This window comes from Corvus moneduloides, chromosome 1 (assembly GCF_009650955.1).
Source record: "Corvus moneduloides isolate bCorMon1 chromosome 1, bCorMon1.pri, whole genome shotgun sequence".
In the NCBI taxonomy this organism is placed as follows: domain Eukaryota; kingdom Metazoa; phylum Chordata; class Aves; order Passeriformes; family Corvidae; genus Corvus; species Corvus moneduloides.
In genome coordinates, this window is record NC_045476.1 from 157798618 (window position 1) to 157813952 (window position 15335).

The 15335-nt window shown below is 37.9% G+C and overlaps 1 protein-coding gene across 10 annotated transcripts in view; it reads left to right on the forward strand.

Annotated features, from left to right (window-relative positions):
• EFR3A (EFR3 homolog A) overlaps window positions 1-15335 on the forward strand; it is a 77485-nt gene that overhangs the window by 37632 nt on the left and 24518 nt on the right. For 9 of the 10 annotated variants that reach the window (XM_032133567.1, XM_032133557.1, XM_032133585.1 and 6 more), the window contains 6 exons: window positions 109-258; window positions 4703-4840; window positions 9652-9730; window positions 10757-10892; window positions 12094-12258; window positions 14535-14649. In XM_032133567.1, coding sequence (XP_031989458.1) covers window positions 109-258; window positions 4703-4840; window positions 9652-9730; window positions 10757-10892; window positions 12094-12258; window positions 14535-14649 — 783 coding nt within the window. The remainder of the gene's footprint in view (window positions 1-108; window positions 259-4702; window positions 4841-9651; window positions 9731-10756; window positions 10893-12093; window positions 12259-14534; window positions 14650-15335) is intronic. The other variant, XM_032133517.1, reaches the window with a different exon arrangement.

The window sequence follows — 15335 nt, forward strand, 5'->3', positions numbered from 1 at the left end:
GCCTACTGGAATTCCACACTACTTAATTACTGCTGCCCAGTAGGTACAGAGCCATTCTGGGAGGTGCTCTGTTTCTCGGCCTCAGTAATTCCTCTTTTCCTTCCTCAGGATCCGAATTGCTGGAATCAGGGGCATTCAGGGAGTGGTTCGAAAAACAGTTAATGATGAGCTTAGAGCAACTATATGGGAACCTCAGCACATGGACAAGATAGTGCCATCATTGCTGTTCAACATGCAGAAAATAGAAGATATTGACAGGTAATTTTATTCCTTGTCACTGGTGTGGTTTTTTAAGCAATCTCTATGCTAAGTTTTTATGATGGGTATTTTTTTCTTTTGTTTTTAGTGGAAGCAACAACTCTGCTTTTCTAGCCTGAGGCTCCTTGAAATTGATAGTATAGGTCTGCATAATGGTTCTTACTGTTTCTTGTCCTAAAATCCTTTTAAGCACTTTTTTTTCACTTGTTCGAGATTCTGTTAGCCTAAAAGTTGTTCCAGAAATTATATATCCATATTTTAACTTGATAAAAATTATAAACTCTGGTTTTTATTGGATAAGATGCAGGGATGAGTAAGCAAAGGCTTTTAGGTGACTCAAATGATTTTGCTACTTAGATTTGTTAAGAATTGAGGGTTTATTTCCTTTAGCCATTTGTAAGAACTGCTTGTCCTGGCTGAAACAGTACTCAGAGTAAGGAATTAAAGTTTTATTTATATGCAGACCCCCTTCTCTTTTTTGCTTTCAGTGACTCCTAGTCATATTACTTGCTACATTTGCAAAAGGATCTTCAGAAAGATCTCTGTGACAATTAAGGTTGAGGAGATGCCAGTCACCTTACAACTGAGAAGTCACTTTTTTTTTGGTCCATGGTTAAACACTATGTAGGTATAAAAACTGTTTATTGGTAGCACTGGGAAATTTTCATAAACCAATTTCAGCTGTGCAAGCAAATTGAATATTCATTCCATGTCCAATTCTGGCTGCTTCAAAACTTGCCTGCTAAGAGGCTCAGGAGCCTTCCTATAACAGCAAGCTTTTCATGCTTTCACTCAGCTTTCTAGATCTGTCAGTTTCTCTTTTTTGGTTTGAGTTTTGGCATTTATTTTGCTATTCGTCAGCTTTATTTTTGTTCCGTTATTTCTAACTGCCAGTACCTGTCTCATTGCTAAAGCAAATTTTCAGACTAAATAACTAAAATTAATAGTTGCCTGTCTGTCCATGCTTTTATCTATTTACTGCATATAACTGAGGGCTCACACAATATGTACAGAAATACTCACTTGAATTTTACATCTGAAGAGTGATCTGAGTAAGAGACAAGGGTTTCTGAAGCTGCTGTTTGAACAAGGAGAGCCTGGTTTGCCTTTGCTTACTCTTACAGGGCTTCTAACTGCAGGTGGGCCCTTTCCTTTGTTACTCTTTACAGTGTCCTCAGGCGTACATTTTCTTTTTTATAGCAGAAGTAGATTAACTACTGATGGAAAAACTGACTGAAGTAGGATTTGGATTAACCACTTAAAGTGGATCAGTTTATATGTACTGCAGGAGTGATTTTTATCGTCTGAGGAATGCAATAGTAGTGGTAGAAAAAGAAATCTGTCAAAAAGCAACTTAAATTTCTGAACTGTTGTACTTGAAACTTGGCCTATAATGCACACTGAACATGAAAAAAAAGACTAACGATTTTCCAAGTGGTGAGTAGGGGCCTTATATGATGTGCATGATAGAGAAGCTGAAAGCAGTATTCGTAAATTGTTACCTGCTGGTCTTAAATGATGTTCCAGACAATTTCTCATTTTATTTTGTGTGTGACTTCATATTTGTGGAGCACAAAGACATCTTGAAGAGTAGGAGTAAGAAGCACATTGTTCTGGCAGATGGAATCAAAGCATTATTTGAGAAAGAGCAGAAATTCCAGAAAATACCCCCAACTTAAGTCCATAGAAAAAAAGCATTTTTGTTTAAAGCTGAAGTACATGTAGGTAAAGCTTACCTTGAAAGTCAGTGTAATTCTAGCTTTTGGAACCTTAATAGCTTAATTCAATATTCTTTTGATTATATAGCAGATGAGACATGTCTTAGAGTTAAGAATTTACTATTCAAACAACATTTTAAACAGATAATTGTATTTGTGGATGTCATTATTTGTTAATATATCTGAATGCACAATCTAGTTACATGTCTATCAGACTTCATGTGATGTCTGTCTGTTTATGTGCATCTCTAAAATAGGGAAGGGATGTATGAAATTGGTAATCCACTTACTTTGTAATACACTCCTCATGATAACTGTGGAGCTAAACCTGCCAGCCTTATTTCACGCAGAGGGACACTCTAGTACTTGTCGTAAACTTGACTTCAGATCCTTCTGATACATCTGTAACGTTCATACAGATTCTGCTATAGAGGTAGGTTAGAATTTATTTATTTCTCAGGGTGAGTGAATCATAGTCAAATGTACATTCCTGTACCTACTCTGCTCAAAAGTAGTGGTTAAGTCTTACTTCACATGTCCTGTCATATTTTTTGGCCAGTCCTGGTTTTGTGGCATTAAAGAAGTCTCATTAAGTTGCTGAGTTGCTCTGAGCTAGTTTAAGTCTGTGATTAGGTATTTGCTATGGAAACTGCTGTATTTCAACACATCCTCCTTCCAGTTCCTTGTTGCCACTTCTGATAGAGATTGCCCACAAAAAAGTCGGTAGAGCAGCCAGAGGGAGTTGTCCTTGCCCATTTCATTGCAAAGTGTATTTTCAGCTCTCTTGCTGTAGTACAAAAGCTCTAGGTGCAGAGGAATACTACTATTTTTTTCTTAACTGTTGCAGTTGGATTTCTCAGAGGTTTTCTGATATTTCTGTAAAAACCAAATCAGTGAAACAAAATGAGTATGAGTTGCTCATTTGAATCTAGAAACTTAAGAGGCTGTACAAAGCTTTCCTCTAAAACTAAAAAGATTATTCAATATTCATTGTCTTATTATCTGACAATGCCAAGGGACACTTACTTTGAGAAATACTTTGACGTAGGTGCTGTTAAAGTTCAAAATAAAATGTTAGGACTACAGACAACGCAAGATAATTTTAGACATTCTGAGGCAATCCAAGAGTAACATTTTACACTAGGAAGATTCATCTAAAAAAAGACTCCAAGCAGTGCTGAGAAGTCACCTTCTGTAGGTTTGCATATACAAACATTTAAAACATAACTTATTTTTACTTCATTTTAACTGGAATTCTTTCAGACAGACCTAGCTCTGTGTCTTATGCAGCCTGCTTTCTTTTTCCTCCCCACACACCACCTTTACAATGCTGTCGTATGTTAGGGAATCTGTGTCAAAACAACAATGGAAATGACAGTCCTGCACTGTCTCTTGTACGTTCTCTGTGCTGTGAGTGCCCATCTCCCTAGATCAGAGTCCAGGCCATACAGGGGAAGGAAGAAACAGAGAGATTGAGTGGCACAACAGTTGGATAAAGCTGGAGTTTAGTGGTACTTGTGGTGGATTATATACAAATTGTCATGCCTTTTAAAATTCTAATCGTGCTGCACTTGTAAAACTGTTTTTCCTTAATTATCTAACAGGGTTCCTGAGGCTTTTCTGTTATTAAAATCTGACAAACTAGCACTGTTGCGGTAACTCGTGAAACAGTGATGTTTCCAGAGGCAACAGGATTTTCATAAGGCAAATTTCAGTAGTATTGAAACACTAGAAAATCCTTTGCCATCAGATGATACATTACAACTATGATGTTAACATGTTCATTTGATACTTCGATTTGCAACTTTTTATAATGCTTTAAAGCTAAGGTTTTATGGTACTTAACTAAACTGGATGCTCTTAGTGGGCACTTTAAAACGTATTTACCAGACAAGTTTACACTGCAGAACTGAAATTTTGTTTAAGGATTTAGCATATTGATTTCTGCAATCTAAAATTAAAGATCCATAATGTTAATGTAGGCAAATGAATCCTCAGTTAAATTTCTATAATGTGTTTTGTGAGAGAAAATAAAAAGGTTGCCACCTGTACAATGACTCTTGATAAGTGATAGAGGTACCTCGGGGAAGCTGTTTGCTTTCTTTCCGAAGCCTGTTTTCGCCATGGTGCCCACAGCAAGGGGCTCAGTAGTGCCCTGTCCACAGTAATGATGGAAGACACTCAGTTGAAATGTGACCAACTTCTACACTGCCTATTTAGAGGTAACTGTGTGGGTAGTAATGTTCTAATTAGTTCACTCAGACATTTTTTTTCAACTCACAAGCCATCTGTTTGTGCAGAAGTATTGGAGTTTCATTTAATGCTCACCCGCACAGTATGGACTCAGTAGTTAATTTGAACAAAATTACTAAGATTCTGTCTAACTTTTTCATGGTTTCACAGCCTTCATTCATTGTTAGCAACGCATAGTGGTTTGTCAAAATGTGATGGGTAACAAGTTAACTGAATATTAGCAGCTTTTGTGTTTGCCATGTAAATACTTACTAATACAGTGGTCAGTACTGAGTGAACAGATGATGATCTATGGTCCTGCTATAAGAGAATAAAATATTTTATTCAGAATTCTGGTTCAATGCATATTTTAAATACTGTTCTTGCCTAGTTCAAGAGTGTGACTCATGAAGGTTTTAATACCAAGGGTGGATACAGTAAAGAAAAGGTGAATATAGTCAGTAATATAATCAATGTATTTTGTCTTATTTCAGCAGAACAGGCCCCCAGTCCTCTCCTACAGGAGGAGTGAAAGAAGAAAATCCTTCTGTGCTGGCTGAGAATTGTTTCAGGGAACTACTGGGACGAGCAACCTATGGAAATATGAATAATGCTGTCAGACCAGTTTTTGCGTAAGTTGAAAATTCATGGCAGATCTTAAGAGGTTTTCTTTATTTCATCCTCAATTCTGTTGCATTAAATTTTCTCCTACTTTTCAACTCAAAGGTTTCCATTCACATTTCTTAAAAATAATTGCCCCTCTTTTAATCTCTCCTCTTTGCTGCCTGTCTGTAAACTTGAAGGTAGTTATGGAGGAATGCATGTCCTGCTTTACTGATTTTTAGAAGCAAAATACAATAATTTACGTGACTTGTTGCTTCAGCTGGCCTTACTTTTTTTCAATGGGAAACTTTATCCAAGCTGTTAATGTCCCAGAGATGAGTGTTACAATCAGTGGCAAAACAAGTAAAGTACAAGTAGCACAAAGGAATACTGTGCCCCATAAAGTTACAATTTATATTTTCCTGCCATTTTCTTCCAGGACCTGTTTCGATATTCTGTGAGGAATATCTTTAACAGCTCATTTAGTAGTGAGTGGCAAATATGCACACAGTATGCACATTATGCACAAACAGACACAGTACAAATTATACCTGATACATTAACACTCGGTGATACCACTTTCAAACGCTGGCTTTTCCTGGTGGTGAGGAGACCTGCTTGCTTCTTGTAGATTTTTCAAGGTATATCTCGGGTACAGGAATATGTTCTCTTAGATGGCCTAGTTCTTCCCACCAAAATTAAGTATTTTATTTATATACTGAATGACCTTCAAGATACTAAAAGCCATTTTCAAATTACTAGCGGTAAGAACAGAAATTACAAATGAAGATAGGGTTGGTGTTGAAGGCAGAAAACTTTTGTAACCCCTTGTTCATCCTGAAAAAGCATTGACTACGAAGAGCTGTACCATTCTCTTACTTTCTGTATGTACCTGTTATACCAACCTGATAGGAGTTTCTGTTGCAAAGTTGAGTGTTTTATTAAAAAATACTCATTCTTTCCTAGTTGTAAAATTTGCATTCCTCCAAAATAACTGTGATCACAGGGAACACCTAGGTACTAAACAGTCTGGGTGGACTACTTGGTACCATACTGCAGCTGCTTTCTTACCACTTTTCAATTCTTTTTATGGGTTTATCTCAAAACTTTATCATCATTTGCAGTGACTTCAGTCTTTTCAATCATTTTAGTATCAGGGAAGTTTCCTACGAATAATTGCTGATTCCCTAGACTAGAGGTAGTGCTTGGTTTGGGATTTGAGAAGGTGCCGTAGCTGCTTTTCCTGTGGCTAATCTAAAGCCTGTGTCTATAATACTATTTCCAGCCTATTTTGTTTTCTTACATGCTATGACTGTAAGGAACAATTGACTGAGTGCACCTCTGTGTGCCACATACTGCATATGCACCGAAATGAGTAGATAATGACCAGTTACTCAGAATATATTACCTCTTCTATGAATAGCGAGTCTTTGTAGTCACCATTTTTGTGTTCTACTTTGAGGACAAATCACCAAATGTGTCTTTCTAAAAATGACTGCTGTAAAGGTTTAGTATTTTTGAAGAGGAAGAGATGCAGAAAATGCCATTTCAAGCAGTTTTTTCTAAACAGCAAGAGTGTGCTCTACCTAATCAACTTCATTTTGTGAATGACAGAACTGTTAGAATGAAAGTTTGAAATAGTCTATTGCACTGTATTGGATTGAAAAACTTGACTTAGCTTATGATTAGGAAACAGTTTCTTCTAACAATTTTCAGCTATTTCACAGCTTTTAAGGAAACTCAGGAAATACAGATAAGGCCTCTTATTACAATGCTAACATGAAGGTGCAGGTTCAGTTCCCCACCTGAAGGCTTGCTTCATGTGGCACTCCAGTACCAGGCAACATGCTATCATTTCCTTGCGAAACTCAGAGATCACTGCTGCTTGCATCATGAGGCAGGGTGTATTCATTGATTGAAGGATTTAAATGTAATGAAGATAGTAGAAGTCTAAAGTCAGTCTCCTGGTATAGGTTTGGATTGACGTTAATTCTCCTTGCCTTTGGCAAAAAATCTCCATGGTTATAAGTGTCTACATGCAGTAGCTAGAAACTCTCAAATAATAATTTGTAATAAAATCTTACAGATCAGTCTCACAAATTGCCTAATGAAAGTCAAAAAAATTTACATTAACATTACCTGAAAAAATTGTGTATGTTGTGTCAACAGTCAGAAGCTATTGAGACGTACTTAGCGTGGATTTGCAATGGTGAATAGAATTAGGCAGATTCAGAGAGATCCAGAAATCTAGTGAAACTTCACAACTGTATTTCCATTCTTGTCAGTTATCACATCATGTGTGCAGGGGTTTGGAATATTAACAGACTGGTGTTTAATATTCTGTCAGCAAACATGATGCAAAAGCAGAATATTTTATATTTTCCCATACATGTGTGCCTCAGTTATGCCTTCTAATCCTCAGGATGAATTTATCATCTATTACTATAGGGATTGCTTGTGTGTGTGGTACTGGGAGAGAATTCAGGGATCATTGGCTCTCTTTCCAGAAATTTGCATCATCAGTTCTGCTGTCCTTTTGAAATTGAGAAACCTAATTGTGCACATTTGCTACATATATGCAGCAGATCTCAATGGAAGGCAGAGTTTGGAATTTGTTAATCCAGGAATAGAGTGTTTTTCAGTCTTAGATACCCTTTATTTAAAGACATGTAATTTGGAAAAAAAAAAAAAGAGGAGTTAAGGTGTGACTTGATTTTAACTGAAGTAAATGCACCATAGTGAAAATACCCTTTACTGTCTTTTGCAAAAACAAAACTACATTGAATACACTTGTAATGATCAGTAAAATACATCACCTACAGGAATCTAATCCTGCTGTCCTTAGGAGGAAGATTCCAGTACACAAAGTATCCTGCCCATTGAGCTGTTACACAAAGCTTTAACCAAGGCTGGCATCTTCCCCCTGCTGTCCTCCCAGCAGTTCATCTACCTGAAGCAGCTAATACTTGGCCTTTCTGGAAAAATAAAACTGTATGTCTTGTTCAGAGAGGGATTTTTTTTTTTTTTTTCTTTTTTTTACATGATATGGGATGTAGTTGACCGTAATCTGCCTGAATGGATCTTTGGGGCAGATGAATAGGAACTGTCAAGGGTAACAGAGAACACATACTGCCCTGAAAGATTAAAGGATCAGTTCCAATCAGGAGAAGATAGTGGAGAGTATGATTTTCTATTTGATGAGGCAAAAATAAAATAGGTTACCTAAAATAAGCCATCATGTACAAGATATGGTGGACTGTACTGGAATGATATTAATAGAGGAAGAAGACATGAATAAATGCATTATGAGCCACTAAGCCTTGAAGAATTTAAAGAGGTAGTTTTGTTTGGTTTTCTGTCCCAAGGCAGAATTAAATATGCCTGTGCATTTTCAGTGTGCACAAGAAAGGCAGCTATCCCCAACAAGTATTCAAGTTGGATATTTAGTAATGCAAATCTGCTGTTATCTGGGCAGCCAAATACCTTTAAAATTCCTGACATTCTTTCCTGTAGGGATTTCTTTTAAAGGTATGTGATGTGTCAAATGGCAGAACTTTTTTTTTAATCTCCGCATTGTAATGCGAGGTAATTTAGGGCACAGGAGATGCTTTGTGTCATCTGGTTTAATCAACCTTGAAGGAGACCTGTGTACTCAGATGGGTCACTGGGCTGCGAGCAGCCCAGTGAGTGAATTGAAATCTCCAGATTCTAGGCAGAGTAACTTAAAGCATCCAGCCAGTCCTCCTGTGTTCACAGCGCTGACTTCTTTCACCTGTAGGGCTTTTGAGGTTGTTGTTTCAAGCATCTTTATATGTTTCCTAAGTTCTTTGAGGAAGGGGAGAGCAGTAATGATTCAGTAGCTGAGATTCAGATACCTGTTCAGGAACACAACCTAATTTCAGTTTCTGTTACAAACTTTTTTTGTTGATTAGGCATGTTTGCTGTTCATTGGTGAATTTGTGGATTTGTTTTGATTTTTTTAAAACCTAAATCATTCCAATTAAAATGTGTCCAAAATTACCTTTTCTTCAATCTTCTAGAATGAAAAACACATTTATTTTTGTCATGCTTTTCTGGGGACTCAGATCTCTTTTGTGCAAAAATTTGTGTGCCCTATTCATAGCTTTCAACATTTCTATTTAAGCAGAATTTTTGTATTTGCTAGAAACGCTGACAGTTTTTTTTCATTTGTGGTTCCTGTCCCATTTAAAGAGAAACTGATGCATTTATTATTTGGATTTTGTTTTGATATTTCTTGCAGAAAGTGCTGAAATGCTTCAGAGTGTAAAGGCATATATGCACAAAGAGTAGCTCTTTTTTTCCTGTATATTTTATTTATGAAACCACCATGATAACAAAAATATTTCTTAGAGTTTTGTTCTGGATGGAGCATTCAGCCCTAATTATTTTGCAGTGTGTAATTCAAAACAATTTATTTATCTTCTGTAGAGTAGAAGTTTGTCAATGTGTTGCAACCATCCACTTCAGCAGATCCCTTTCATGTAAATAAGCGTCTAATATTACAGCAATTTTTATGCGTGAACTGTGGAAGCAGTATATTCTTAACTATATATCTTTGGTGTAACTAGGTTCTTTAAATTTCTGGAACTGGAAGATCAGGAATTTCTGTTCAGCCAAATGTTTTGTGATCACATCCTAAACCTAGGAAACAAGTGGTTTTCTGAAGTTCTAAATGTCTCACCTAGTTCATAAGTCATTGTATACAGGTTTTATGTAAGTAAGTGATCCTTTTGAGTTGAATTTTGAGAAAACTCTAAGATACCATTTATTATATCTGTGGAATGTCATTATTTCAGGTCTATTTAATTTTTGCTTACAGGCATTTAGACCATCATAAACTATGGGATCCTAATGAATTTGCTGTTTCCTGCTTTAAAATCATCATGTATTCTATACAGGTAGGATTTTCTCCTGGTTGTTTGTTTTTTTTTCTTTGCATAGATGCTTCAAGCACATGAGAGAGGTTTAAATGTTCATCTCACCATGCTAGTGGTAGACAGTAGATGAAGTCAAAGAATCCGAAAGATCCAATGGAAGGTAGTGGGGTGGTGCTTCTAAGCTCCAGAACAAGCAGCAGGGTAACCATGCTGGTGTGACATTGTGCTTGACAAAGAAAACTCTCAAGTTGGTTATTTCTTTGTGCCAATACAGCTTTGCTGCTTTTCCAACCCAAGAAAACAGCTTCACGTGCAACTGTGTTGTGCTGAGGATTTTGAATAGTGAGTCACCTGTGTTGTGGCCTTAAGCTGAAGGAGAGAAGGTAGACATTGGGTATTAGAAAGAAGTTCTTTATCAGCAGAGTAGTGAGGCACTGCCACAGGTTGCTCAGGGAAGCTGTGGCCGCCTCATCCCTGGAAGTGTTCAAGGCCAGGTTGGATGGGGCTTTGAGCAACCTGGTCCAGTGGAAGGTGTCCCTGCCCATGGCAGGTGGCTTGGAATGGGATGGTCTTTAATGTCTCTCACAACTCAAGACATTCAATGAGTCTATGATTGTCTGTTGTAAACATCAAGGTATTATTCTTGGATTGCATCAAACGCAGATGCCCAAAAGAGAAGTGTAAAATTCCAAATTTGTGGAATAAAGCTGAGTTTTCTCAGCATTTATATCAATGGTGCTGAAGTCCTTGAACTGCAGTTAGCTGAGTGAAGGACCACTTCACGCTTCCTCTGTGCTTGTAGATGTTCCTGGATATTTTAAGACTCTCAGCTTTTGTACACTGGGCTGGCTGAATGAACCAGTATGGCTTCATCTCTCATGGCAGTTTTTTGAATCTGTATTTAGTCATTAATTTATTGTAATTTTTATAAATTTCTGAATGAAAATGTTGCAGAATGGGAATATGGTCATGACCATAGCTGAGTGGTGTATGAGTTTATTCTTGTTAAAGTCACAGATGTAGATTTTCTGTCTGTTTTTTTAATAGGCACAATATTCCCATCATGTAATACAAGAAATCCTTGGACACCTTGATGTCCGCAAAAGGGATTCACCGCGAGTTCGTGCTGGCATTATTCAGGTTCTTCTGGAAGCAGTTGCAATAGCAGCTAAAGGATCAATAGGTAAGTTGTATTAAATTAAAGGCATCAGGTCAAAGGATAAATTTGGAGGGTTGTGCTCATTTTCACTTTGATTTCAGACTGATTGGACACATTATTTTGAGAAGGTTTTGTATTTATTAATTTTTTTCTCCTTTGTGCTCATAAAATGCTTGAAATCTTACTTGGTTTGCAATTATTCTGAACATATGTACTTGGTTGTTTGACAGTTATATAATCCTTTGCATTGACAAAATGAGTGAAAAAATTGTGAAAGGCAGGTATTCCTATTTGAAGAGAAATTATAAAGTCTGAGAGAATTGTGTGTCACTACAAAATGTCAAGAGCACTGTTGCTTTGCAATACAGCTGTGACCTGAGTGGTAATGTGGGAGTAGAATGATCTTTGAGAAATTTTACTTTATTAACTGTAAAGCAGCTGAAATAAGGTAAAATATGTCATTTAAGATTAGGATAGTTCCTTGAAACAAGAGTACTTATGAAGAGATGTACACTCATGTGTTCTGTTCCTGATGTTCTTTGGTGTCCTGCTGAAATATTATTGTTTTGCTTCATTAGCTTGAGCCTGAGTCTGTCCTTCCTCTTTATATGAGACCCACTTGCATGCACAGACTTGTGAAATCTTTGACCATATGACGAAAAGCGCTTATTTTTTGATCCAATCTATAGATCTGGATTTTAGTAGCAGGTTTTGAAATAACTGAAGTTCAGGGGCAAGTACCTACAGTTTAATCCATTATTGATGCTTAATTTCAGCAACCACTCCTATTTTGTATCTGAAGCTTGCATGGTGAGTTGACTTTGGGCTGTTTGCACTCCCCTTTCTCACAGGACAGGGACACTGTAGAAAGAAGGTGAGAAGTTTCATGGATCAAGATAAAGGCAGTTTCATGGGTGCAGCAAAAACCACATGCACAAGGAAAATCGGGTTACCTCCATCCTGGCCAGACTCAGTAATGGATCGTAATGGATTATGCATACATACCTGATTGTATTTCCTGATTCCAAGTTAATTTCTAAAATATCAAGGTGTAGGCACACCTCAAAAGTTTATCCCTAGTCCTGATGCCTCAGACACTGAATTTCACTTGGTTCTTTTCATCCTACTCTCATTTCTTGTGAAAAGGGATTGAAAAGCCCAGTTTTCATTTTCTTTAGACATCTTCCCCTTGACAGGTGCAATCACTGTTATTCGTTGTTTCCAGGCCCAACAGTTCTGGAGGTTTTTAATACCTTGTTGAAGCACCTGCGCATCAGTGTTGACTTGGAGCTGGGTGACAGGCGCAGTTCAGCAGGAAGTGCCACTTTGAGCACGAGCTCCAAGGAGAGCGATGAGAGGATTGTCCAGAATGCAATTATTCAGACAATTGGTGAGTAACACAATGACACAGGCTCACTTAAAATTCCTCCCCTTTTCTCCCTTCCCCAGTGAGATGATATTTCACCAGCTTGAATCATCAACGAATGCTACTGAGTGTGGTATCTCTGATTGCATTTGCCTCTTATTCTCAGGCTTGCTTTATGTGTCTGATTTCTGAAAGGTTGTTCTTTTAAATGCTAACTGAGCACATAGCCCAAGAAGCTTACGAAAATTAAAAATGCTGGTGGACTTAAAATTAATTTTAATTATATTATTTTGTGGCCCTTGAAATGTAAAAATCTCTGCCTTTGGTACAGAACTGATATTAGTCCTTTTATGAAAATCACTGCAAACAGTCATATACAGTAATACATATTTTAGTAGGTACTACTTTAAAATTGATAGTAATGAATGTTAAACATAGTAGCAACAATGACACCTAATGGCCAGTTGTGCTACCATGACTTAACTGAAGTACTTTAATGCACAGCACTGAAAATTATTTTCTTAAAATAGCATCTTCCCCTTTCTCAGATTTTCCCTTTATGGTATTGATATTATATATTGGGGTGCATTTATTTGTCCTTTTCTAAAAGAACAAGGGGGAACGTAACTTAAATGTTGTTCACTAATCTGTACCTTTGCTTGCCTTGAAGCTTTTTAGAGCAGTAACAAGTATGTAGTAGATTATTTCTCCCCATTGCAGTAAAACTGCCCAGTTAAAATATTAAACCCCCACCAAAAAAAATCCCAGAGACCCCCACAACCTAATCTTTTAAAGTGAAGCTTCTTCCTATTGAAGTTAGCATTATACTATTGCACAGTAATAAAATAGAATATCTGGAGTTGGACAGGTCCCATAAGGATCATTAAGTCCAACTCTCTGCTCCTCCCAGGACTGCTTCAAGTAAACCATGTGCCTGGGAGCATTGTCCAGATGCTGCTTAAACTCTGTCAGGCTTGGTGCTGTGACCACTTCCCTGGGGAGCCTGGTCTAGTGGCCAACCATCCTTTCAGTGAAGAGCCTTTTTCCTAATGTTCCATCTGAACTTCCCCTGATGGGGAATGCTTTTGCATTTCTTTGTGTCCTGTCATTGGTCACCAGAGAGAGATCTGCACCTCCCCTTCTGCTGCTTCCGTTGAAGGTGTTTGATGTTCTTAGATAGCAGCACTCAAAACACGGACTCGAGGATGGGCTGTAGCAGTGCAGTGTAGATGGGACAGTCACCTCCTCAACCAGCTGATGATGCTGTGCTTGGTATACCACAGGGCAGAGTTGGCCCTTTTGGTTGCCAGGGCACACTTGAGTCACACTCAAGTTGCCATTAACCCAAACCCCCCAATTTCTTTCCATGAGGAATGTTGGGAATAACAGTGCTGTCTCAATTCCCTGGGCACAGTGCCACAGCTGTGTCACTGCTGTGGCTGTGCTGCCATAAGAGCAGGGCCCAGCCTGGAGCTGGCTCTGGGATGGCAGCTGTTTCCACTGGAGCTGTGTCAGGGAAGCTGCTTCAGTTGTGGTGGGTGCAGAGCTGGGAGAGGATGGCGTCTTCTGTGAGTGGAAACCATTTCTTCTTGGTGCAGCTGGTGGAGCTACAGTGCCCTTCCTGCCTGCCAGCTGATGCTGGCACTTCCTAAGGGATTCTTTTAAGGCAGGGAGGTGTGTGTGCCTGACATTTCTCCTGGCCCTGCCCAGGTTCCCTCAGCCATTGTGGCTCTTTCTGCTGCCCTGAGGTTCCCCTGGCCCAGGAACCCTCCCTGTGCCCCATGCTGGAGTGCTCCTCTTCCCATGGTGCTGGCACAGAAGCTGCTCACCTCATCACTCCCCAAGAGCAGCAACAGTCATAAAATACTTGTATGTCTCTGGGATTTCTGTCCCCTCACTTGTAATACTTAATGGAGACTTAACAGACAAAAGTAACAGTACGGTGTGCCATGAGAAACACTTCCACTTGCTCGCTATGTACAAATTGATAGACTCCAAATGCTTAATTTTGAAATGGTGTATTTAGAAGACTCCAAATACTTAATTTTGAAATGGTGTATTTAGAGGAGGATAAAATTAGAAGGTTTTAGGATTTAAAGATGAAAATGAGTGTCATGGAAAGACTCTCTAAAATCATTCAGCAGAAATGAACATGAGAATATGCCCTAAAACAAATCATAGTTTTATTCTTCATCTATTTTCACCTTGTTAAAATACTCCTTGTATTTATAAGGCTTTTCATATAAAGAGGAAAGCCCTATATATCTTTTCTTCTGTGATTTCATTCTCTTTTTATTTAGGATTTTTTGGAAGCAATCTTCCAGATTACCAGAGATCAGAGATTATGATGTTCATTATGAGCAAAGTTCCTGTTTTGGGGACAACTTCACAAATACTGGATCCCAGTCACCTTGGGTTTGTATATCCTACATTTATAAATTTCTAATTAAAAATCTAGATTTTAGAATCCTGATAAATTAAGAAGTAAAAAACATTAAGAAAAGTGAAATGCAAATTTTTGCTCTTTAGGGGCTGTATTGAATACTATGTAGAACCAAGTTACGCACAGCGTCAGCAACATGAATTCAACGTACAGGCATGTTATTGATAGAAAATACCTGATTGGAATGCAGTTTACTTTGCACTAAAACACTCTTTCTCTCTGCAGCTGTACAAATTTTTCTGCAATTATGTACTATATAGTTTTTAATTCCATAACTTTTTGTGTGTTTTGCTAATGAGAGAAATTTAATTATAAATACATTCAAATAGCTGCATAATTTAAAAACTATTTTTAAGGGTTTTTCTTAATTCTGTACTAGTTGACTTCAGATTATGAAGTAACTGCAGGAATTCCAGTGAGTTTTGGATTTTCCTTATGTCTTTAGAAATAGGAAAGAGCTGTGACTGGGCAGACTTAATAAGCCCACAGTTTAAAAGTTGCCCTACACTGAATACTTTTCCCTGTGACATGAATAACTTTGTTTAAAAGACTGCATTTCCTCAGTATGGGGAAGTCACTGAAAAGGCTGCAGCTGTTCTTTCCAGGTGCACATGGACACTGCACCACATAAGTGATCCACTACTAGGTTAAGTAGGAA